Here is a 27020-nt window from a genome sequence, read left to right as displayed (position 1 = left end):
CTGCTTTTTATGCCTGCAGAGTGAGAAATCTAAAGAATCTGCCAGCTCCTCTGGCAATAGGTGATAAGAACATTGTAGAAATGCAAAGAAGATTGTGTTGGAAGCCTCCTTAATGGATGAAGTCTAATTTTTCCTATCTAAATTGCTAGTGTAGGCAATCATTGTTCGGACATTTTCTTTGAAAACTAGATTTCTGGGGCTGGAGAGATAGTACAGTGATAGGGTACATCCCTTGCATGTGGTTAACAGGGGTGTGACTCCTGGTCCCCCATGACGTCTCTGGGCCTTGTCAGGAGTGGTTCCTCAGCTCAAAGCCAGGAGTAAATCCAAAGAAATACCAGGTGTGCCCTTCCTAGCACCAATAGCTACAAAAACACCCAAAAAAAAATGAATGCAAAAAAGATAGATTTTTGAATTTTGTAAATTAGCAATTAGGAACCAGATAGAAGAGTTTTTACTAGCTCTATCTATGGGGTCACAAGGATCATTTGGATAAGTGATGGAAAATCAGTGCATACTAAGGAACCAACTAACCTTCAAATCTTGGGCCAAAATTGAATTTGGAGCCTTGAGTTTTCCTGATTATAGTAACTGTAAGTATGAATAATGTGTTTATCAGGATTTCAACAATTTCTGTCTGGGTAACTGTTTTTAGGCAGGGATATGCGAAATGGTCTAGCATTGGGCCTTGGCTGTAAGGTGACATATTTATGTACAGAACTCGGCTTTGTCGAAGGCAGCCTTTGGTCCCATTATGCTTTTGCCAGTTTGTAATCAGAGTTTAAATTTAAGGTCATCAGCTTAGTGGACGGAGGCTGCTTGTAACCTGCAAAATGGAGGTTAATAAGGTTTTGTTTTAGCAGTTCCTCTGTTAGTACTCTGTATCTGAAGATATATAAGCAATGTGATTTAATGTAAGTAATATTTAATTCTCCACTAGAATTGCACATGGTCTGTAGTTAATGTATCTATTGCATAGATCCACCAAGTGACGGTTTGCTTGTTTTCTTGAGAGATTTCAGATTTTGTCTCACGGGGAGGGATACACTTTCTAGCTTTTTGTTTTTTTCCCTGTGTAGTAATGATAGTGAGAGCTTAGTAGATATAATGAGAAATATCTTATATAACCTAAAGAGCTGTACATTTTGATATTCTAGAAGTGATCTGTCCAATTACATATTAAAACTTTTATTGCTGGCTAATTTAATAAGAAATTTCCATTTGGATGTCTGCTGTTTTGGTTCCGCACAAATTTAGTTATAATATTTCAGTTATTTCACCTGTCCTATAAGATCAGGGCAGAAGTAGACTCCTTAATAGTGGGATTAATAGGGCCAGAGATATAGGACAGCAAGTAGGATGCTTGCTCTGCACGTGGTCAACCCAGGTTCAATTCACTGGCACCTCGTATGGTCCCCCAAGCACTTGGAGGGATCCCTGAGCACCACCAGATGTGAACCCCCCAATAAAAAAGTGAAACTAGTTTATTTCCACTTTACACAGCCCTATTTTATTTTATTTTATTTTATTTTATTTCTGTAGTTTAAGCTCCATTTCCTTTTTACCCTTCCTTTCCCCACCCCCCCCCCCCATTTTTACTGATTGCAAAAATGCGGGAAGTATCCTGATTATACTATTCTGAAAAAAAGCTGTTTTCCTCTAAGTCAATTAATGTAGTACAGCATTGTGGTTTGAGGACCCTGGATGTTCTCAGGACCTTTTCTAACATTGAGAAATGAAAATTGTCTCATCCAGCTATGCAGAAACCTGTTCACTGAATTGACACGCTTGTCTGACGTTGTCTGATAGGGCTGATGCACTTTCTGATGGGGAAAACTATTGGTATCTTAGTGCTCACTGGAGCCGTGGCACAGCGGTGCTCATGGACCAAGTGCTGGGGATTGAACCGGTATCAGCCACATTCTAGACTTTGACCTCTATACTCAGTCTGAAGCCCTGAAGCCATTGCACTCTTATTCTTTAAAAAAGTCCTTGAAAATGCTAGAGAGATAGTACAGTGGGCAAGGTGCTTGTCAGGCATGCTGTTGAGCTGAGCTCCATCCCCGGCACCATAGATTGTCCCCCAAACCCAGCCATGAGTAAGCATGGAACACAGTTTGTGACCCCCAAAACAACAACAATAAAAGAATGCTCTTGAAGCAATAAAAATGATTAATTTTTCTAAAACCTGACGCTTGAGTACACATCTCAATTTCATGTTCTCTGATAAAATGGAAAATGTCCAGAAAGTAATTGATACCAGAGTTGTTTGGCAGTTTCGATCTAAAGCTGAATTAACTTCTTTTTTTCGTGAAAATTATTCTTACTTGAAAGCTGGGCTAGAGCGATAGCACAGTGAGTAGGGCATTTGCCTTGCACGTGGTCGACCCGGGTTCGATTCTTCTGCCCCTCTCAGAGAGCCTGGCAAGCTCCCGAGAGTATCTTGCTCGCACAGCAGAGCCAGGTAAGCTACCCGTGGCGTATTCGATATGCCAAAAACAGTAACAAGTCTCACAATAGAGACGTTACTAGTGCCTGCTCGAGCAAATCGATGAGCTACGGGATGACAGTGATAGTGACTTGAAAGCTGATAGACTAGACTGGACTTTTCAGTCTTGAACATTTGGCAGACCGTTTCTCCAAATACGAGAGAAATGAACCTATTGCGTCAGTGAAAGCTGATAGCATTGTTGGTATTTGATTAAAGTTGAGTTTTCTAGGAAAAAATTGAACTTAAGAAATCTTGAAGGTCGAAATGGGCTTGATGGCATATAAGAAAATGTATCAACATTTGGAAGACCCATACAATGCAGTGATTATTTTCTAAATGACCGAAGTATGTTATTGAAAGATTCAGAATATAAGATGGACTAATAGAATCTTCTTCCATATTAAACTGCGGGGGGGCTCACACCTGACTGTGCTTGGGGGCCTGAAGCCAGTCCCAGTGGTGCTCATAGGCCAAGGGGCCATACCTGGAGGTACTAAAGGAAGTGGGGGTGGAAGGACTGGGCACAAATGAAAAATTTGTTGGCATTTTTCAGTTTGCAACTACACCTTAGGAATATCTCTTGTTCAGTTTTACTGTAGTATCAAATATTATCAAGGGAGAAGTTGACTAAATAGTATGATTAGAAAGTGTTCATGCCATAGGACTTTGTCTTTTTCTGAAATGGCAAGAGTCATTGAGAATTTTAAAGACTGCCCAGTGTGCTAGATTCTCCATGGGCCAAGGGCAGAAGGAGGAAGGTGATTGAGAATTGGCCACGGGGTCATGCCATGGTGGAAATTGGGAGACGTGGTTTAATTTGCTTAGGTGAGATTTCCAAGGTAGAGAAGATAGGATGTATGATGTATAGTCACTCTGGACTGCCCCGAGGTTCAACTCCTGAACGGAAGAAACCGATTTTTTCCTAAGCTGGGTGTGTTTGCATGTGGAGCAGGGGTGAAAGAGGAGGAGATCAGAAGCTTTAGACCTGTCAAGTTCGAGATGAGGCGAGATCAAGAAGCCAGTTACTGGGGGCATGGGGGTGGGAGGAGCATGTATGGTATTGTTGCTTAAAGAGCATAGATTTTTCAGTAGTTTTTTTCTAAAAGGGGACAAGGGGGCAAATAAGCTTTTGTTTGAATGGTTTGAAATCCAGGAGAGAGATCTGGTATCTAGATGAGACAGAAACATTTACCAGTTATTGGAAAATGAATGATGCCTGCACCTAGATTAAGTCGCTTGGAGCATGACTTTTTAGTAAGGCGACGCCATAGACTGAACATGACCTGCAATGGTCTCTGGCTCCCTGAGCATACTGTGGGAAGAAGCTCTCTCCAGAGTTCCACACACACACATTTTTTTTTAAAATGGGGCCTGAGCAATAGTGCAATAGGTAGGGTGCTGGCTTTGCTGATCCATGTTTGATTCCCAGCATCCCATAGGGTCTCCTCAAGCACTGCCAGGAGTGATCCCTGAGCACAGAGCTAGAAGCCCTGAGCACTGCTGAATGTGATACCAAAAAAAATTTTTTTTTCCTTTTTTAAAACAAAAAAAGAGCAAGCAGTGACAAAATATGGTATTTTGAAATTCAAATGGAGCAAATACTGTTAGTCTGTTAAGATGAGGTCTGAGAATTGTTAATCATTGAATTGAACAATTGAAGACCTTTGGGGTGATCTAGATTAGCAGGATCCAAGGGCAGACTGGGAGTAAAGTCTAATTGGAGTAGGAGAAAAATTAGAGACAAGTAGAATTTTGAGGTCTGCTGCAAAGAAACAAAGCTGCCGTTTGTAGTAGGAGCTCTCTAACCTGCTTTAGACCTTCTGCATGCTTAGTTTCAGTAGGGAATTTTGGTTTTCTTTCTATTATCTGTTCTTCACAATGAAGATTATACAGCTACATCTTAAACTTTCTGAGGGGGCTTATTGCTGTGTTCATAGCTATAAAGTGTTGGCTAGAATTTTTTGTTTTTCATTGATTTTTTTTTTTTGCCTTAGCATTCAAAATAAGACTAGTTTGATTTTTTTTTTCTACAGCAGAAACATTTGCATGGACCTTTAAAAAATATGTTATTTTCAACCAGTCAGCTTTCTTTTTCTTAATTGGAGTGTGAAACAGAACATGTCCTTCTTTTTGGTAGAAAGGACATATATTATGTCCTTCAAAATAATAATGATGATGCCTGGAGTGGCAGTACAGCGGTTGGTAAGGTGCTTGCCACCAGAGTTTGATGCCTGACACCCTGTGTGGTTCTCTCAAGGCCTACCAGCAGGGATTCCTGAGTGCAGAGCCCAGGAATAAGCCCTGAGCACTGCTGGGTGTGACCCAAAAAGAAAAAAAAAATAGGTATCCTACCTAAACACCCAGAAGACATGTACAGGGAGAGTAACTTACCAGCCTTTTATTTAGACTTCCTACATGATTCATAGAATTCCGGGGACAGGTTACTTGCTTTCTTGCTCTGAGACTTTAGAATCTCCTAGGCTAATTTTTTTTTTTTTTTTTTTTTGGTGGTGCCAGGGATTAAACACAGGGTTTGCCTTGCACGCGGCCAACCTGGGTTCGAATCCCAGCAATCCATAATGTCTCTTGAGCACTGCCAGGAGTAATTCCCGAGTGCATGAGCCAGGAGTGACCCCTGTGCATCACTAAGTGTGACCCAAAAGGAAAAAAAAAATAGTTTGCTCAAGATTAGCCAATATATTTCTACAGAATTCCTTGGAAGAGAATCCTATTTTTTGTACATTTCTAATTACCTGTGTGCACACTACATACATACTCTACAATATGGTGGACCCAGTCAGAGAATTGTTTTCCACCTGTAAACTGCCTTGTGAAAACAAGTGTACTTTATAAAGAACAAAGGTCCGGGTTCCTGTATGTACCAAAGATGATATCCAGGACTTTCTGTTGAACAGCTGTAGTCTTTGAATCCCTGCTCTTCAGCATGATCTGCTCGTTCCTTAGCAGACTCTGGGTGGGCCTTGGGTTGATACCTTCCAAGTTCTTTCCACAAGGGTTACTGGTGGTTCCGTAGCTTGAGGACATCTAGCCAAGGAGGTTTGATATTTGTTTACCTGCTTTTAGAGATTTATGATTCAAAGGATTTATGGCTTCAGGGGTTTTATTGCTAAAACCAAGCTGCTTACTATTTACATTTCTGACTCCTGTGTTTCTGTATCATGGGGGCAAGGGGGATGGCTCCGCCACACCTAACATGCTTTGGGGCTACTCCCGTGTCTGCTCAGGGGTCACTTCTGGTGGTGCTCAGGCAACCATGCAGTAGTTGAACAGGGCGACCACTTGCAAGGGTGCCTTAACCTCTGTACCATCTCTCTTTTTGTACCATGACCTTTTTGTACACCAGTCTCTTGGTTATATTGTACCTACCTTAAAAATACAAAAACAAAATCCTGTTCCAAGTAGCTTTTTAGTCAGAGCTTTTATTCAGGGGGTCCTCCCTTAAGGAGTTAACCCCTGGCACTGCAGGCATTTCAGCTTCAGCATGTGCAAGAAATAACAAGTAGAACGAACATTTGATGATTCTTAAGTGTTTACACTCCCAGATTACCACAGGCCAAAGTCTCCATATTCAGTAATTCCTGAGATAGTTTAGTTTACTTATTCGTGAAAAGAATGAAAAGAAAATAGTTTCACTGTCTTATATTTAGTGATCATTTTATTAAGTGGGTCTTAGGAGGCCGGAGAGATAGCATTTGCCTTAAACGCAACTGACTCAAGTTCTGTCCTAGGCACCACCATGGTCCACCCCAAGAGCAGAGTCAGGAAAAGCCCCTAAGCACTACTGGATGTAGCCCCACAATGCAAGAATAGTTTATTTTAAAAAATGAATTCTTGGGGCTTGAAGAATAAGGAATAAGGGGATAATCCAATAAAGGAAAATATCTAATGCTAATTGTCATTGTCAAGAAGAATAGTACAAGGGAAAAGGAAAGTTAATGGGTTGGTGGTGGATGTAATTTTATGTACTGATCCATGGGAGCATAACTGAGAAATAACAGTTGAGCAAAGACAAGAATGAAGAGAGGTAGGAACCCATGCCTGTATTTAAGTCAAGAACATTATAGAAAGAAGGAATAAATGAGTAAGAAGGTGGTCTGGAGACTGAAGCATGGTTGGTGTATTAACATTGGGGGCTGGAGAGATAGAACAGGCTAGGAGCTTGCCTTGCAGGTGGCCAGCTTGGGTTTAATGACAAGTACCATTCATCCCTGAGCACCACCAGGAGTGACCCCTGCATACTGCCAGGTGTGGCTCAACTCCCCACCCCACACCCCCCCAAAAAGAATTAGAGTTCTGGCAGAAACCAGTGTTTGCTTTGGGAGCAAAGTAGGTGAAAGGCTGAATGGATAGGAGCTGAGGTCAGAGGGGTTAGGTTACGGATCCGCTAACATCTTGCAAGCCATTGTGAGAATTCTGGCTTTGCTCTTCTGAATGACATGGAGGTCATGGAAAGTTTTGAGCTGAGGATCAACTTGATCTAAGTTGTGTGTGTGTGTGTGTGTGTGTGTGTGTGTGTGTGTGTGTGTGTGTGTGTGTGTGTGTGTTATTGAATCACATAAATGACCAGGTTACAAGGTTATTCAGGATCGAGTTCCAGGCTTACATACATGGATCTAAGGTAGGAGGTACTGCACATTTCCTTTCCATGGGGTTCACTGACTTTCCCACTGTTAAAAAATTTTTATTTTCTTGAAAAATTAAGAATGTTCACATATGGTACAAGGCCAGGGGAGTGTGGAGGATTTGAGCAGAGTCCCCGAACACCCCTCTCCCATATCAATCAACTTCCTCTCAGGCATTTGTGCTTCCTGTTCAGATAGGTGAGGATTTAGACACACTCCTTAATACACTAGTATTAAGAGTACTAGGAGGATTTCTCACTCCTTAATACACTAGTGTATAGTCACAAACTTCTGGTCAAATCAGTAATTTAATCAATGCATACCTTACTATTAGAATATAGTCATAGTGGAGCTGAATTGCATAATGATGATTTCTTTCCTGAATACCTTTTCTACTCCTCCCTCAGCCCCAAGTGATGGGTGTGGGGGGAGGCACAGAGGTCACATCCAGTGGTGCTCAGGGCTTAATCTAGCCCTGTGTTTAGGCATCACTCCTGGCATGGTTGGGGTACCATCTGCAGTACCTGAGATCGAATCTGGGTTGGCTGCACACAAGGTAATCCTTAACCCTGGACTCTCACTCTTGCTGTCTCTGGCCAACTAATACTGCTTTAAAAATTTCCTTTCTCTTCCCATTGTTTGAATGCATGGTGTGGAGTGGGGAAAGGGGAGGAAGTACACACCGTGATCAGGGGCTCACATTTCATTTGTGGTACTTGCCCACATTTCGTTCTGATGCCAGAGATGTCAAAGAGCAGTACCTCTGGGATCTCATTTGGCATATGGGGCAGTGCTGAGGATTGAACCCCTTTTTTTATTTCTTTTTGGGTCACACCCCAAGATGCACAGGGGTTACTCCTGGCTTTGCACTCAGGAATTACTCCTGGCAGTGCTCAGGGGACCATATGGGATGCTGGGAATCAAACCTGGGTTGGCGGTGTGTAAGGCAAACACCCTACCCACTGTACCATTGCTGTAGCCCCAAGATATTTGTGTCATTGATTTTAGCATTTGTGTTATATAGTCAGAACTGTCCTTTTGAAGTTCATCTTTCACAACTGTGTCATCCTAATCATGCTTGGACTGGTTATTTCTGACACTTGCTACCGCCTAGAGGCGTGCTCCCTTCTGCACTTGTTTTTCTCCCCACCCTCTCACTGTTTTATTCCTAGTATTACTGACATGTTCAGGGCCAGAGCAATGTGCATGTCATTGTATTGAGTTGACTAACAGTGATTTGATGGACTCCTTGTTTTTTTAGTAGCTATGAGAGGAGAGTCAGAGGTAGGAAATGTCTTGAATAATTGTCTGCAAGTATATTTATTCTGCCTGCTTGGTAGTTTGGTTTGGTACGGAATCCCAAAATGAGAATCTGCAGTTCTTGAGAAGTCTCATGCTATTCTGACTTCCTGTTGTGGCCCTCTTTTCCTGGAAGATGATGGACTCGTTTTGTGTGTCCAGTATTTCAAAAGATGCCTTGGGTTGGGTGGTTTTGTTTTGCACCCATCATATCTGTTAACTCTTAACTCAGATTGTTGAATTCATTTCTTCAAAGAATTGGGGGAGGTGGGCAAGAATGCCAGCTGGACAATATACAGCCTGTACTGTCCAGTTCTTCTGCCAGTGTTCTCTGCCTTACCTCTGTCTTACCTGGCAGGTTTGCTTCATCACTTAGGCTTCGAAGGGGTCTGACATGCTGACAACCAATTTCCTTTCCCGGTCTCACCATCAGCAAGCCTTTGCTGTTGCCATTGGCTTCCTCGTTTAAAAACGTTCATGGCTAGGGGCTGGAGTAATAGCACAGCGGGTAGGGCATTTGCCTTGCACGCGGCCGACCCGGGTTCAAATTCCTGCATCCAATATGGTCCCCTGAGCACCGCCAGGGGTGATTACTGAGTGCATGAGCCAGGAGTGACCCCTGTGCATTGTTGGTGTGACCCCAAAAGAAAAAAAAAAGTCCATGGCTCTGTCCTTATCTTATTTGTTTAGATAGCAAGATTTTTTTACATGAACAGGAGATAAATTTAGTTAATCCTGGGAGATTGGGGGGGTGGGGCGATGACACCCCAGGGTGCTGGGTTGGGTCCGTGCTGTTTCTAGCATTTCTTTACAGACCACAGCGTGCCAGTCATTGAACCTGGGCTCCAGCATATGAAGCCTGTGCTCCAGCCCTGAAGTTCTTTTGAAGAGCAAAATGTATTTTTCTGTGGCCAGTCAGCAGTTCTATAACACTTCTGTTTTGTTAGTTACTGTTACTTGTAATTGCTAACTTGCATGGAACACTTTCTGTGATTATAAAATGTGAACTATAGCACAGCAGGTAGGGCATTTGCCTTGCGTGCTGACCCAGGTTTGATTCCCAGCACCCCATATGGCCCCCCTGAGCACTGCCAGGAGTAATTCCTGAGTGCAAAGACAGGTGTGACCCAAAAAGCAAAAAAAAAAAAAAAAAAAAAAATAGGGGGAACTATCCTTTATATCCTATCATTCTTGTAACAAGCCTATGAGGTATAGAAACTTTTTTGTGGTTTTTGTTTTTTGCTTTTTGGGTCACGCCCGACAATTCACAGGAGTTACTCTTGGCTCTACACTCAGGAATTAATCCTGGCGGTGCTCAGGGAATGGGATGCTGGGAATCGAACCCAGGTCAGCTTCAGCCGAGTGCAAGGCAAACGGCCTACCCGCTGTTGCTAGCGCTCCAACCCCTGAAACTGTTTTTAAGCTGGTGTGTTTGTTTGTTTGCTTTGTATAGTGCTTATTATCTTATAATCAATGCCTGTGTTATACATTTAGCCTTTTGTTTTTGCTTACTTTATTTCAATCATACAGGTAATTTGTTTGTAGTGAAGACTTTAAATACAGTTTATGAGTTTTACAGAGTGTAAAATTTAAATGTTTATTGCAAAGTTGGGGCCTTTGAATTTTATTTTCAGGAAGTTTGCAAAGCAAATACATTCCCCAGCCAGGGAAATTAGGCAAATTCACTTTTAAAACATGTTTGGTTTACTGTAAATAAACCACTTCTTTAGGCATACTCAGTGCAGGCTCTGAGGTGTTATGGATTTCTGCCCTTTGCATTGGGTGTAAGGCACTGCCCGGACTAATTCTCAGTACCACTAAGTGTGGCCCCCCCAGAAGCAAACAAAATAAAAGCAGTTCACATAAGTAAACTTTGAGTTGCTGTTTAGGATTTTTCCTCGTGGATAGATATGTAATTGAATGTGAAGCATAGAATTTCTTAGCTGTGTAGAAATGTCCTTTAATTTTCCTTCTTCTTTGGAGGGAGCCACAACTGGAGCAATTGTTACTCCTGCCTCTGTGCTCAGGGCTCTCTTCTGGTAGTGCTGGGGGGATTGTATGTGATACTTAGGAATCAACCAAGGTTCAGCTGTAAGGCAAGTACCCTCCCTCCCTGCTCTACTATCTCTTGGCCTCTTAAATCTGTTTTTTGTTGTTGTTTTTGGTGTTGGTTTTGTTTGTTTGTTTGTTTGTTTGTTTGGGTAGGGGGAAGAGGAGGTTCCACACCCAGCAGTGTTCAGGCATTCTGGGGGCTCTGTACTCAGGAATCATTCCTGGAGTGCCAGGATGGGCCTCAGACAAAGCAAGCACCTACCTGCTATACTGCCCTACCCACCCATACTCCCTCTCTTGCCCCTTAAATCTCTTCTAACCCTTGTTAATGTGTTCTTTCATAACAGATTTTGTGAGAACAAACACATTTATTGTGTTGTCAGGATGACTTTAATCTTTGGGGGCTTTGGACTCTTGTTCATGGGTCACTTCCAGTGGTGCTTGGGAGGGACCCGGTGGTGTTGGAGATGGAACCAGGGTCAGCTATATGCACACAACCACCTTAACCTATGTACTCTTTTCAGCCTCTGATTTTCTTTAGTTTTCTATTTTGAAGTTCTAGTTATTTTTTTTAAATATCAGTCTATCATGATTAAAGTTTGCAAAATTTACATTACATATTCATTTACCTTATAATAGTTCGTAGACTAACACTTCCTACTAGTTTTCACATTTTGGCTTGTTGTGTCACATGCCATAATTATATTCAATAAACTTCTTCCTTTGTGAGTGTACTATTCACTGAGGAATGTCATAAATATGCAGAACACTTCTGTTATCTCAGAAATTGCTCAAGGGGCTGGAGAGGGAACTAGAAGTTGAGTCATTTGCCTTTCACATGATCGACTCTGGTTTGATTCCCTATGCGACTTGTGGGCCCTAGAACGGTTCCTGCCAGCTGTAAGTCCTAAACTCCAGAGGTTATGGCCTCCCACGTTTTTTGCTTAGTTTTGTTCTGTTTTTCATGGCTTTTAAAGTCACTTCTAACCTTTTCCACTACTTCTGGTGATCTTGATCGCATTGCTGGCCTCTGGTTGTCTTTTTCACATTGTCAAAAAAATAAAAATAAAGTGAAAACTATTTGTATGTGATTTTTTTTTTCATTTGGCATTGTGCTTTTTTGATTCATCCAGGTTTTTATTTGCAAAGTGATATTTCATTGTATCAGTGTACCCCAGTTTGTTTCTCATCAGTTGCCAGTAGTAAAGCTGGTGTATGTTTCGTGAACAGGTCCTGGGTTAGGGGTTAATTTATTTATTTATTTATTTTTGCTTTTTTGGGTCTCATCTGGCAATGCACAGGGGTTACTCCTGGCTCTGCACTCCGGAATCACCCCTGGCAGTGCTCAGGGGACCATATGGGATGCTGGGATTCAAACCCAGGTCGCTGAGTGCAAGGCAAACTCCCTACCCTCTGTGCTATCGTTCCAGCCCCAAGGGTTTATTTATTTCTTACAGGTCAGTACGTAGTGGAAGGATTTGCAAGACTTTGTGAGAGTTGCATGTTTAATTTTTTTTTTTTAATTTTATTTACTCGTCTTTTAATTTTTTTGGAAACTACAGGGCTACCCCATCATTCTAAATGACTGTTATTTGCATTCCCATTAGCTTGTGAGATTTTTAGGTGCTCTTTATCAGCACTTGCTGTTGTCAGACATTTTAGCCATTTCTCAAAGTGCAGCAGGTTTTGATGTGGTTTAATAATTTGCATTTCAGTGATGACCAGTGATTTTGACAAATCTGTGTTTACTTGTGTCCATGTGTTTGGTGAACTGTCAATTCAGATATTTTTTGAGGAACAGGCGGAGTGACGGTACAGCAGGCAGAGCATTTGCCTTCCACGTGGCCAAAACCGATTTGATCCCTGGCATTCCATATGTCCTCCGGGCACCGCCCCAAGCACCTGCCCTGAGCACAGAGCCAGGAGTAACCCCTGAACATTGCTGGGTATGATTCAAACACCAATGCGTGTGTGCGTGTGTGTGTTTTGGGGGAATGGGACAGGCAGGTGAGAGGGCCACATCCAGAATGTTCAGGACTTACGCCTTGCTGTACACTCAGTATTCCTGACAGAGATCAGAGGACCATATGGAGTTTCAGGGTTCAGATTGTAGTTGGCCACTTGCACGGCAAGTGCCTTACTTGCTGTACTCTCTCTCTAGCCCTGTGGGAGATTTTCTTTCCTGGTTAGAGAATAATCCTCAGGGTTTCACCAGGTAGCTATTAGCGCTATGAGAAAAAAATTATTTTTACTCCTGCATTTAGAAAGAGTAACTGCTCAGCCTGCCATTTATTTATTTATTTATTTACTTGATTGCTTGCTTTTGGGGTCACATCCAGCGGTGCATAGGGGTTACTCCTGGCTCATACACTCAGGAATTACTACTGGCAGTGCTTGGGGGACCATATGGGATGCTGGGAATGGAACATGGGTCGGCCGCATGCAAGGCTGTGCTATCGCTCCAGCCCCTCAGCCTGTCTTTTATCTGCCTCTAAACAGTATGTTGTGATTTGTTCTGAGCTTTTTTTTTTTAACGTTTAATGATCTATTTTTGTGTTTAAATTGGTTTAAATTGTATTTTAGTTTAATCTACCCACTTTGCACAGAATTCCAGTAGTAACTCAAATTGACATTGGTAGTAAGAATTCAGTATATATTGTTTTGTAACCAAAATACTTCTGAAAAAAATGGGTATTTAAAGTAGGGGAAATAAGTTATCATGATGGTTAGAGTATCTAGTTAAGAAGCAAACAAAAAAAACCCTTTGAATAGTATTTAAAACTGTGATATGACTTGCTAAAGTGTGGTAATAACTCCTGCCACTTTAACTGATTCTTCTTGCTCTGTAGATAATGGACTGAGATGTTGAGTTTTGGTTTTTTCTTTTTTCCATTTTCTTTTGGTAATCATTTTATGTATTTGAGGGCAAGACAAGCTCTAGGGTGATCAGAGGTTGTTTTGGACTGTTCTTGGAAAGCGTGCAGTGCCTGGGATGGAACCAACATCAGCCACATGTAAAGCTAGTAATTTATCTTCCGTATTATCGCTCCTGCCCCATTGAGTCTCTGAAATGAAAAACGCTAATTTTTAGTTTCTTGATCAAAGCAAAGCACCAGTGGTACATTCCTTTACAGTTCACTGCTGTGGGCTAACTTATTAATTCAGTAGTAAGTCTTGTTTTCTGTGTTCCTTGGTAGATGTGGTGGTACCGTGGGAGCGATTCTGACATGTCCACTGGAAGTTGTGAAAACACGACTGCAGTCATCTTCTGTGACGCTGTATATCTCTGAAGTTCAGCTGAATACAATGGCTGGTGCCAGTGTCAACCGAGTCATGTCTCCTGGACCTCTCCATTGCCTAAAGTGAGAGCGCAGCAGTCAGGATTTGGGAGGTGGGGGTATGGGGACCAGGGACGAGCCCAGGGCCTCATCCATACAGAGCATGTGTTCTGTCTCTGAGCTGCAAACTGACCAATTCAGGATTTTATTTTCAATCTTTACCTTAATGATGCTCATGTTTAATTGTTCACATTCTCCCATATTTTAAAAGGCTCTTGAACATAGTGACAGGTATTCTGTATTATATATTCCCATTTGAAATCCTAATCCCCAATGGAGAGTTCAGTTAGATAATAATGTGGTATTATTTATAATTATATGTCTAATATTTTTTATATTTATAGAATAGATTTCTATTTAATTTATAAGTTTGTTTTAATAGGGGTAACATACTGTTAATATTTAAGCTTTGGACATGAAAGTTTATTGCGTTTTCACCACCTTCAAAGTGCCCACAACTATCTTCCTGTTCTTTCTACAATGGATTTCTTTTCTAAAGTTATATAGCTATTTGAGATTTTTCGTATTTTTAACTTTTTTACTATGTTAAATGCGTTTTGCATTATTTAATTTTACAAGTACATAAGTAAATTCAATTAACAGCAGTCTAATTTATATAAACTAAACATTAATGAGATTTAGAGTAGAACTCAACTGGTTTAAAAATGGGATTTGTCTAATGTTGCTTGGTGGTTTTTATCAACTAACTTGGGACATAATCTATTTGAATTTAGTTCAGTAATGTTTGTTTTGTAGTAGCAAATAAATGCATGCCGTGTCTATTCTGACAAAATATCTCATCACTTTTCCTTATTCAGATTTAGCTAAGAACTTGGATAGTGAATAGTAGGATAAAATTAATTTTGCATGAAAATGGCTAGTCATAGAATTAAAACACTTTGGCTTTGACTTGTGGTTCTACTGATTATCTCTTCATAGAAGTTTTCTTTGACATCTGTGTCAGTAAAGATGTATAATTGGTTATGTGATTATATGTATGTATATAAGCAAATTTTTGGTCCTATTTTCACTGGTTTTCCCCCTTTTTTTGGAGAGGGGAGGTCAGCCCTTCCAAAGGCCCAGGCTCCCACCAGTGGTTCTTTGCCGACCAGGCTGGCATTTCAGTGGCAGGGCTCACGGATTCAGCACTGCTCGGGCTCTGGTGCTGGGGGAGCAGCCACCCAGGTGCTGCGCAGGGGCCTCTGGGACTACACCTGGCTGTGCATGTGAGACCAAGCGATGGCAGGGATCAGAAGGGGTCTGGTTCATGCACCCTAACCACTGCGTCATCTCCTGACCTCTATGTCTGTCATGTCTGGCTTCACAGGAGCTATAGTCACCCTCTTGGTGACTGTTTTCCAGACCCTCTTGTGCAGCAGCCTACCACATTTCACCTGTCTCTGAACCATCAGCCTCCTGACTCCTGTTCCCATTGTCTCCCTGCTCAGGGACTAGTGCTTGCTCTCCTCATCGCACTGTCATGACTGTCATGGTTTTTGCCCTCCAGTTTCTTTACTGGAATAGAATTTAGCCATCTGAACTGTACGGTTCCATTGTTTCTGGTATATTCACAGAATCATGTGACTGTCGCCGCTACCCACATTTAGAACATTTTCATCATCCTTATAAAAGTCAAACCCTCTTTTATTAGTAAATCACTCCTCCTTTCCTCTCACCCCCACTCCTTGTTTTCTTTCTGCCAATATAGATTTGCCCTTTCTAGGCATTTAACATGAGTGGAATCAATCACATAAAACGTGGTCTTTGGTCACTGGCTGTATGTTTTCAAAGTTCATTATGTTGTAACAAGTGTCTTTATTGTCAGAATGACTACCCCAATTTGTTTGTTCACTGACTGGTTAATGGCCATTTGGGTTGTTTACCTTTGTTGGAGATTAGGTCACTGTAGGGACATATGTTCTTTTCTCTCCGGGATAGACCTGGAGGACAGTTGCCCAGTGATAAGACGAGTCTAACATTTCTCCTAAGTGGCTTGGGACCTTCTTTACATTCCCACCACCTGTGAATGTGATTTCTGCTTGTGTATGTCCCCAGGGACCCCTCTTGTCATTATGACTATCCTGGATTATAGGAATCTTGTCAGGTAGAATGCAGTTCAGGGTTTCTTGGCTGGCAAGTTTTAGAATCCCTCCTGGGCTTTCCATTGTATCACAGGTAGCTGATGGATGAACTAGAAGAGGTCTATAAACTCTATGAAGTTGTATGCAAAATTGTGGGTGGGTGTTTACAGATGTGTGGTTTTTGTTTTTCTGCAATTCAGGGGGTGGAACCCAGAGCTCACATATGCCAGGCATACATTTCACCCGCCAGCCGCATTCTCGGCCAGATATTTATTTTTTCTTTAAAGAAGAGCTTTTAGACCCTCCCAGATTTTCAAAGGGATTTATGATATAGAAATGACTAGCAGATGAATATTAAAAATGTGCTTCTGTACAATTTTTTATTTTAAACTGTTTGAGTCTAGTATTGCTGGCATTGCCCTAGACTGCTTAAGTCGGCATCAGAGAAACCCATATTGTAAACAAATGTTCTGTTTACATTCTGTTTACAACAATGATAATGACATTAAGATGTCAAGTGTTTACTTTGCATTTTTTATTAACTTGCTGAATCCTCACTGGAACCTCAAAAATGGCCACTGGTTTTTCCTATTTCCTATCAGTGGAAATGAGGTAAGAGAAATTACTACATTTGGTCTCCCAGTTCATCAGCTACCACACTTGAGCATAACACTTGAGAAGTCTGACCTCACAACTCAGAATCTTAACTACCCATTGTGCTCAATTATCTTTCAAGAGCTCATTCTTGGTGCATGTAGGGGGAACACACAGGGATGCTCAGTGGCTTTTGCTGGCTCTGTGCTTAGGAGTGACCCCTCATAGTCCTCAGAGTACCACGTATGGCCATGGGGCTCAAACCAGGAAGGCCACAAGCAAGGCAGGTGCCTTACTCCACACAAATTCTCTCTGCCCCAAGCTCCTTTGGTTGGGGGAAGGGCTGGCTTCCCAGTAGTCCCTGCACCCTCTGGCCTCATTGGTTAATGGGATTAAAATAACTGCTCCTGGCCAGAGCAATAGTACCACAAGTAGGCACTTGCCTTGCATGCAGCCAAACCATGTTTGATCCCTGGCATCCCATCAGGTTCCCCTAAGCCCAGGAGTGATCCCTAAGCACAGAGCCAGGAGTAACTTAACCCCTGAGCAGCGCTGGGTGTGGCAAAAAATAAATAAATAAAATAAAAATAGCTCCTCCTCCTCCATCTTCGTTCTTGCCTTTCAGAATTTATAAATCACTCTCAAGCTCTCCACTGAATTAGATAGAGATGCCTGTGTTTCTTTCTTTGCAAGGCATATGTGTCTGTCTTGTGTGGTGTTTACTTTTTAATAGGGTCTATTACATTGTCTAATGTAACTTTCCAAAACTGGAAATTTCTCAGTGACACAGGAACCCTTACCTGCATTGTTCTGTTTCTTACTTTTCCTAGTTTTAATGTAAATATTTCATAAAATAAATGTTAAATGAATAGGATGGGAAATGGCAACTGGTCTCCTATTGTAAAAGAATGCTAGGTGATTAATTTTCCCAGAGCATTTCTCTGGATTGTCGGAGGAGATAATTGTGCAGAATTTTGGTCTAATATTGAGGAAAGACTAAACTTACATTTCTAATCAGGAATTGAATGTAATAGTAAAATGGAGGGGATAGAAATTATGTGGCGTGATCAGATTCAGAGAGATAGAGAGGCCCGTGTTCTGTTGTTCCCATTCTACCTTGCCTGTAAGCACCTCTAGGTGCCACCCTTAGCACTGATCAAGGAGTGGCCCTGGAATACTGGTGGGTATGGCTCCCCAAGAAAAACCAACAAGAGATAATTATTGGTGAAATCTATAATGCTGTATTTAGGAAAGGTTTAGTTATTTTTATTATCACTACTAAGTTGGTTATTGGTTGTTTTTTTTAGCAAATTTTCTATTTTCTTTAAATAAGAAAAACTTATTTTCATAAATAAAAACTCATTTCTGGCTCACATAATATTTGAGGATAAACTAAGGACTTAGAGCCTAAGTTTGTTATACAATTAAAGTTCCAGGCTTTGGAAGGACTTCCCTGTCTAAATAATACTTTCTGTTTTTCAGGATGATCTTGGAAAAAGAAGGACCTCGTTCCTTGTTTAGAGGATTAGGCCCCAATTTAGTGGGGGTGGCTCCTTCAAGGTAAAAAGTGCTAAGCAAAACTGTGACCATCTTTCTTTTTTCTAGCTTACTGTGGGAAGATGCTACAGAAAATCAGGGTCTGTATAGCAAACTGGTGTTGGTAGTCATCAGAGATGAGACACAGATTATGCCAAGTTCAGAATACAGAGGGAGGGGGGTGCCCAGGGATGTGGCTCCGTCAGTCGTAGAGCACCTGCTTTGCATGTACCAGCGCATGGCTTTGACTCCCGGCACCACATGCACATCAAGAATAGACTAGAAACCAGTGAGAAGAGGTGGGCGATCTGGAGATCTAGACCTGTACTCGAATTTTGGCTGAGGTGATAAATCAGATGGTTCAGTTGATTTCTCTGCTAAAGAAGCCAAAGGCTAGGGATTATGTCCCTTGGGAGAGCATATTCCTAAAGGAGTCCTTGTTCGATCCCCTGCACCACAGTAATTACTGAAAGGGATACCGGGTGGACCCAACTACACTTTTTTAAGTGGTCAAAAGGTATTTTAAGGCCTCTGCCTCTCTTTCTCTCTTTCTCTCTCTCTCTCTCCCTCTCTCTCACTCGCTCGCTCTGTCTCTGTCTCTGTCTCTCTCCCTCCCTCCCTCCCTCCCTCCTTCCTTTCCTCCCTCCCTCCCTCTCCCTCCCCTCTCTCTCCCTTCCCTCCTCCACATCTGACAGTGCTCAAGGTTTGCTTCCAGTGGTGCTTGGGACTTTTCAGTACTAAGGATCAAACCCACGCCCTCTGCAGGCAAAGCAGATTCTCGGGTCTTCTGTGCTCACTCTCTCCCTCTCCCCCTCCCCCTCCCTCTCTCTCTGATAATATTTTAGCTTTGTTTGGTTTGGTTTGTCTCATTTTGTTTTAATATTTATCTTTGGTTCTTGGCTTTTTCCATTCCCAGCTCTATGAAAAATTCATGTGACAAGTAGAAATGTATGTTCAGCTTTCTGTATCAAAGTTGTGTGTCAGCTTGGTTTCATTAGCTCTCACTTTTGTGGAGGGGGGCATGGGGGAGCTCTAGGCCATGCCCAGCTGTGCTTGGGGCTTACTCCTGGTGGTGTCTTGGAGCCACATGTAGGGTTGTGGCAAACACCTTAACCCCTATACGAGCTGGCCCCATCTTCGATTCACGATTTTTCTGTCTTAAGAATTCTTCAGGGGGCTGGAGTGATAGCACAACAGGTAGGACGTTTGCCTTCCATGTGGCCGACCCGGGTTCGATTCCCAGCATCCCATATGGTCCCCCAAGCACCGTCAGGAGTGATTCCTGAGTGCAGAGCTAGGATTCAGCCCTGAGCATCGCCAGGTGTGACCCAAAAAGCCAAAAAAAAAAAAGAAAGAATTCTTCAGGGTCAGGGCTGGAGTGATAGCACAGTGGGTAGGGCATTTGCCTTTCATGAGGCTGACCCAGATTTGATTCCCAGCATCCCATATGGTTCCCCAAGCACCACAAGAGTAATTCCTGAGTGCAGAGCCAAGAATAACTCTGTGCGTCACCGGGTGTGACCCAAAAAGGGGGGGAAAAATTCTTCAGGGTCCAAGAGATATTACAGTAGGTAGGGTGCTTACTTTGCATGTGGCCTACCTGGATTTGACCCTCAATGCCACTTAATGGGCCCCTGAGAACTGCTAGGATGAGCCCTGATCACTGCCAGGCTTGTTCCCTGCTCTCCAAAAAAAGAATTTTCACGAATTAGGGGCCAAGGATATAGCTTGGCTATCCTGCCACATGTACACACAAATGTTACAGTATAGAACTTTTACAGTGAAAGTTTCACCTTCGTTATATAAAAAAAGAACATTTATAGTGTTTGGTTCGACATAGTACCTCACTCTCTGTATATCTCACGTTTACTAACTCTTCTCTCTATATTGACCACCATTAATATACATAAATTTTATGCAAATAGAGTCTTAACATTTTCTGGCTTGTCATATATATAAAAGTTTTTTTATACTTATTTACATAAGTAAAAGTATACAAAATATATAACAAAATTTGTCTTGAAGTTTTTCGTATTGAATATGTTAAGATTTTTTTCATTGTATAGGGGGCCAGGAAAGTGGTTCAGTGGTCAAGCATATTCTCCGCATGTGTGAAGCCCTGGACTTAATCCCTGTTGCTGTAAACTAGGGTAGTATGATTGCTGCAGAGACTAATAAGCTTCCCACTTTTGAAATGTCTTTAGATTATTTCTAGATTTTTGCTGCTTGTGAGCATAGGTGTGCCTTTACTTTACAGTACTTTAGCAAATGCTAAAAGTTCCTTAGAATAGTGTTCTTGGGTGCTGCTCAGCCAGTATAGAAAGGTTGAAAATCATCGATGTACCACCTTGGCTGTAACTGCCATTCAGTGGACAGTACACAGAACAGCGGTCACTCCACAGGAGTAAAGAGGTTGAAGGAACGCTCCTTTAGGAGACGCACCCTAATTGGAGTTTCTGAACAAAATGACATGCTCTTTAACTTTATTTTGTGATGCCAAAGCCTCACAAACTCTACCACTGAGCTTTATCTCCGACCCTACACATTGGAAATCAATATTTCCTTGGGGCCGGAGAGATAGTACGGAGGGCACAAAAGGTGCTTGCCTTGCATACAGCCAACCTGGATTTGATCCCCGGCATCCCATGTGATCCCCAAAGCATTGTCAGGAGTGGCCAGTAATTTTTGAGTGTAATTCCTTAGCACTGCCAGGTATGGGCCAAGAAGCAAAACCTATTTCAGTATTTCTCAATGTGGCCTTCAAAAAGAGCATGTCATGTTTTTGTTCTCAAATAATGAATTCATTTTTCTATAGTAGTATATTACCAATGATGACCACTGCCCATATCTTTTAATACTGGCTCAGGTAGACAGATTAACCATGAATTTTTCTGTTTTATTGCACTTAGTTTTGTTCAATCGCTCTCTCCTTGTAAATATTTGCCATTTGCGCATCTGCTGTGAATTGCCTTACATGGTTCTTGCCTATTTCGTATCTGGACATGTTTTCATCTTGATTGCTAAAAATATACACCCTTTTCAGTATTATGTACCTTCTTTCCCCATTCTCAAAGTAAATTGTTTTATTCAAGTTAGATTAACTTCCCTTTTTCCTCGTGCACATTAAGAGGCATCATACCAAGTCTCCTCATTTGTCTTGTTTGCCCTTTTCTGGACAGATAATCAGAGTAGTTCTGAAATAATAGGATACAGCAAGCACTAAATTCAGTTAAGTACCCAGAAAACTAAACATGCAGGCCGTAGTTGGGATACATAAAGTGAAGTCAAGAAATTAGCAATAAAATGAACACTGTAGATTCGATGGGATGTATGCAGATGTTAGGAAACGGGACTGGCCGCTGGACGCTGGTTTCTTCTAGAATTGTTTGATGACAGATACTGTGCCCACTGTGCTGGTAGAGACAGACAACCCAGTACCTCATCATTCTCTAGCATCTGCGGTGATAAGTCAGTTCCTTTCTCCCTCCCACTCTAGAGCAGATGTGTTGTTTCTTTGTTTATTTAAGTGCTCATACCACATTGACTTAGCTCAGTTAAGTGTATTTAACTTAGCCCTGGCATTACACAAGCCTTCCAGTCTGAGTTGTATGTTGTCCAGTCATCAAAATCTTTTTCAGCTCTCTGTTTCTTTCTGTTAGTTGCTTTTGAAATAGGCATCTGGTGTGGGTTGGGAGTTTTACAGGAGGTTCGTAGGATACTAGGAACTTTATATATGAATTTGTCTTTTAGTCAATAAAAAAAATACATAGCTCAGGGTCTTCATGGTGGGGGGAAATATGTATATTAATCTGAGGTTACATCAAAATATGCCAGGGTTTCAGGTTTCCTTACACTAGAATTATGAAACTCAGTTTGCTTGTAACTTAAATTTTAAGAATTAAGGAATCACACTGATTAATAAACACACAAATCTTTATTCTAGAGCAATATATTTTGCTGCTTACTCAAACTGCAAGGAAAAGTTGAATGGTGTATTTGATCCTGATTCTACCCAGGTACACATGATTTCAGCTGCAATGGCAGGTATGAATACATAGTATTAAAAAAATGAAAGCTACCTGTAGTCTAGTATTGATATTGGCTTAGGTTGAATACTGAATTAAGATGAGTTTATGTTGAAAAGTTATAATTAATGTGCTTGTTATTGAATAGCATCTACAAAAATTAATTTTTACATTGATTAGTAAATGCTAAATTTCATTGAGTCTATGAAACCTGTGTTCAAATGCCTTTTTTGTAATTAGAATTTTAAATGATAGTATATGGGTAATATATTTATTGTCTTGTGTAATTCACTGTATACTTAGAGATCACTTTGAACAGTTATAAAAATCCAAACTAAATTTACTATATGCTATAGAGCTGCAATTTATTCTTCTCTCCTCAATTTCTGTTAGTGCCTTTTCCCTTTTTGCTGCATGTTTTGGCTTCTGTCTGAAATGTGCCAGCAGTTCTTGGTAAAGTATTCATTTTGTCCTGTGCTCAAATGCTGAGATTTTTTTGAGTCATGTATTAACTGATAAGTCTGTTACTGTACTGTCTGTATTTTGAAGGGTTTGTTCAGCACTCCACATGAATCACGTTAGAGGACACCTGAAATGTAGGCATTGGCTGGCTGTGCATGCTTGCTGTGAGATTGTTTCTGACAGTTTGCTGAGCTCTGTTGCAGATTCACACTTCCAAATGAAGTTATGATTTCATAAAGCAAATTTTAGCTACTTCCACCCTCATCAGTTGTTTGATAAATGAGTGCCTTGGACTCTTAACCATTTTCTGTTTACAAATACATTGGATTTATATAAATTTAGCCACATTTGATGAAGTGTACTTTTGAAATTCTCATTTCTGAAAGGTCAATGACCATATGTTAAATTAGTATATACTTTGAAAAATTTTTTCAAGACCTCTTATCTAGTAATTGTTGACTGACTGAAGTTTGGAAGCTAAGAGGTACCATCTTAAGATATAGGTGGTGAAATATTTTAACTATCTTAAGAAGCAATGTAATTTACATCATCCTCCTTTAACTGTCTTTGGACTGCAGAGGTTGGTTAATACAGATTCAGGTTTTAAGTATTAGTTCTTTAATACCATGGAGATTATCTAGTTACAACTAGAATTATTCCTTTTTCTTTTTTTTTTTTTCTTTTTTTGGTTTTCAGTTTTGGGGCCACACCCTGCAGTGCTTGGGAATTACTCCCGACTTGGTGCTTGGAGGGCCATGTGGTGCCAGGATCAAACCTGGACCTCTGGCATGCAAAATATACGTTCCGGTCCTTTGAGCTTTCTCCCCAGAGAAACCTAGAGTTTTCTTTAATGTGCTTTTTATACATGTTGAATACAGATAAATATGATTTTCCCCCTTATAAAAATTTGAGTGGGTCTAAGGTAAAGTTAGTGGCCAATGATAAATTACCTACTGTACTAGGTTCTTTCAGAATGTGTTTCTGGTTACTAGTGTTAAATGCTTTTCTTTTTTGATCCTATAAAATTTTTGAAAGAAGTGAAACCAAGAAAGTAGATAAGCGTCATTTTCAGTTTAGATTTTGTTACTATATTTGTTATTGTAAATCTTGTGTCAGAATATAATTAACTCCTGTCAGAACACCTTTTTTTATTAGACTTTCTCATCAGAAATTATTACTGTATTTATATTACATTGCAAAATATTTCAGTGTAACTGAACTTTTTTCCTCAAATGTGTACAAATGTTAACTCAGTTTGCTTTATCTTATATACATTGATACTATTTCCCAACTTGAGTCTGTGGAGTTTCGATGAAATTTTTGCACTTGTGAGATCGTTGCACTTTATATTTACTGTGTAATTTGAAAATACTTCTTTGATTTGTTTGCAGTTGCAATTTTCTGAGAATTGTGTTTCCAGAGCTTCCTTGCACTATCCATGAGCATTAACATTTAGCTTTGCAGTTTTTGTACATAATTCCTTGGTGAAGCTGAGTGGTTCTCTGCAGACCCAATAAGGTAGCCTTTTGCCCCCTTCATTCTTCAGATAATCTAGACAGTCTACTTGGATTTTTCTTCAGGGTCATTTGGAAAGGTTCTCAGAATATGAATTGGGGGTCAAAGTGCTTAGGGCCACATGAAAAACTTAGTTTTTTAACTGGCTGTAGCCACCCCCCATCCCCCAAAAAATGCTAACCTTGTCATTTTAGTACTGAAAAATGACTTAGACTGTCAGTGATAAATGCTTGCAAGATTTTGCCACACCAAATAGTACACATTAATGATTTTTGTAATGCATTATTCCTAGTAAACTCTATAATCAGTTGCATTTTGCATTCCTATGAACTTTGAGTGTTTAGATACTAAATCTTAAAAAGAACAGTCTATCTAAACTGTTTTTATTTTCATTTGGTTTTGTGTTTCAAGGGATACCTGTAGGAATTTGTTCGTTTTTATTTGTGGGGGCCACACCCAACAGTGCTCAGGGCTTTCTCCTGGTCCCTGGGACCAGATGGGACGCTGGGGATCAAACGCAGGTCAGCCATATGCAAGACAAGTGCCCAGCCTGCTGTACTCTTGCTCCACCCCCACCCCCCATCTGAGTAATTTGTAAACCTGAGAGATTAAGCTATATTTTTTTGTGCATTGAAAATTGTGAGGATATTTAATCAAATTAAGTAATGTTGACACTTTGTTTTACCCACCTTTCCTACAACCCCGCTATAGTGTCATCTTTGTCAGACTAAGTATATTTTAGCTATCTAAGGCACTTGTTTTAATGAGGGCATTTTACTTTGTTTTCTTTTAAATGACTTTACATATCCCTCTGTAAATACTTGTGTAAGAAGTTCTTTTTTATAGTAATCCCCAATTTTTACAAGGTTTTTTATGGCCTATGTATTCTGTGGCCTGTGTATAACTATAGTGTAGTTGTTTAACATAATACAAACCTACTGGGTTTGCTTTATAACATTAGTGTTGTTATTCAGGATACTGTTCTTTTAATGGGAGTTTGAAAAAAATTTTCTTTTTACTTGAAGTTTAGTGTAAAAGTTAGTTTTTACTCATAATTTCTTAGAAGTACAGTTTTTTGTTTTTGGTTTGTTTGTTTTTGGTTTTGTTTTATTTTTGCTTTTTGGGTCACACCCGGCAATGCATGGGAGTTTCTCCTGGCTCTGCACTCAGGAATTACTCCCAGAGGTGCTCAGAGGACCATGTGGGATGCTGGGAATCAAACCCGGGTAGGCCACGCACAAGGCAAACCCCTAACCGCTGTGTTATTACTCTAGCCTTCAGGTTTTTTTTAAATGTTTTGTTTTTCATGGTAGCTCACTATGCCAAATGGATGGTTGACATATATTTTACATGTTTGTGTGTAGACATTTTTCTGTTTCTGTTTGTAGAACACAAGAAATTAAATACAAAATAATCCAAAATATTGTATAGCAATGGATGTGCAATATTAACTGGCAGTAGTACAAAAAGTTAAAGATATTATTATAAAAACATGCAGCATTTTATTAAAAATATTATAGTTACAAAATTTCTTGAATATTACAGGATTTTCTTTAAAATACGTAAAGAAAGTTGATTTATAATTTCAACTCTGATTACCATAGATTAAAATGGGATCTGATAGTAGTGTCTAAAAATTTTCTTAGATTCCCATTTGACAAGGTTAGCATTTTTTCTTTAAGGAAAAATTGGTCCTTTAGGTAAGTATTTGGACTCTGAAACTGCTGCAGATAGCAGAATTTTCAGTTCTTGGTGCATTTTTAAAATACAATTTATGACCCATTCTGATATTCCTTCATTTTTCTTTTTAATTTAAATTTCAAAAAAATTAGATCTCACAGTAAATATTTTTCAAATCCTTCCAATGGGATTCATTTTGTACACATGTTTCTGATGAGGTCACTGCTTGTTGTTATGATACAGAAAAGCCTGTGTCTATTTTAGGCATTTACTGTACATTTCTCCCGAGAAAAGAGTGAGATCCTGTCATCTCATGCTCCCCATCCGCAGGTCACTTCCTGTAGAAATATGGACTAACTTACACCTCGTGAGTACTCATCTGAGCATCTCTTGCAGCCTCTAGTTTAAGAACACACCCTGGGAATTGATAATAGCTGTGGAACTAGTTTATAGAGGCGGGAAATGAACTTTTATTTCCTGAATTTATGGTATCTTGAGTATTTTGTAAAAATTTAATTCTGATTCCTTCATAAAATTTCTTCTAGAAGGAAAGTGGGTAACTTTTTAGTCATTGTGTAATAAATGCCTGGGGTCTTCAACTTAGCTATATAGTCCTGACTTCCAAAGATTTTGGTGACAGTCTTTAATATATACATTTGTAAATGATAAAATACTGCTGTACAACCTGTAGGAATATTAGTAGTTCTCTTTACTTAACAGATTTAAAATCTAATACCCTGCTTCCCACACTCTCATCTATTGATACTTGACTTTCCACTCTCCTACAAAAATATTTACTATAATACTTAGTATTACTTTGCAAACAAATGCAGGATAATAATATATAGAGTCTTAGATGTTTCGGTTTAAATGGGATCTTTGGTTTAGGCTGGATTTGGGGTTTGTTTGTTTTTTAGTTTTAGTGCTTTAAGACCGTTGGGTGGGCTTTGATGTAGAAGTCAATAAACTAAAGTACTGAAAATGAATACATTACTACAGGTATCACTCACTTAATGAAATAGACATTTTCATCAAGTTTACTTTAGGTTGGATTTCTGTGCCATCTGTTTTTCAGTTGGTTTTTATTATCAAAGGGAGATTTTAACATTGCATTATGAAAGATTTTGTTTTACTATGCATAAGCAAAAAGGCCAAGAAGCAGTTTTATCAAAACTGCTTGTAACAACATACTAACAGTACTGCTAACCCTATGGCCCTTTGCCTAGACTGCCTCAAGAGCAATGTCATTCTTAACCTGGAGAGTCTTCACATGCTTCTCAGTCTCTAAGTTCGTTTTACTGGTT

At 40.3% G+C, this 27020-nt stretch overlaps 1 protein-coding gene across 2 annotated transcripts in view; it reads left to right on the top strand.

The window, feature by feature from the left end:
- SLC25A36 (solute carrier family 25 member 36) overlaps positions 1-27020 on the top strand; it is a 41591-nt gene that overhangs the window by 2757 nt on the left and 11814 nt on the right. For both annotated transcript variants that reach the window (XM_055125533.1, XM_055125534.1), the window contains exons 2-4: positions 13683-13847; positions 17981-18058; positions 21978-22078. In XM_055125533.1, the coding sequence (XP_054981508.1) occupies positions 13683-13847; positions 17981-18058; positions 21978-22078 (344 nt within the window). The remainder of the gene's footprint in view (positions 1-13682; positions 13848-17980; positions 18059-21977; positions 22079-27020) is intronic.

The sequence above is a fragment of the Sorex araneus genome, chromosome 2 (genome assembly GCF_027595985.1).
Source record: "Sorex araneus isolate mSorAra2 chromosome 2, mSorAra2.pri, whole genome shotgun sequence".
Lineage (NCBI taxonomy): Eukaryota > Metazoa > Chordata > Mammalia > Eulipotyphla > Soricidae > Sorex > Sorex araneus.
Note: the sequence above shows the minus strand (reverse complement) of the source record. Positions and strands in the feature narration are given on the sequence as shown.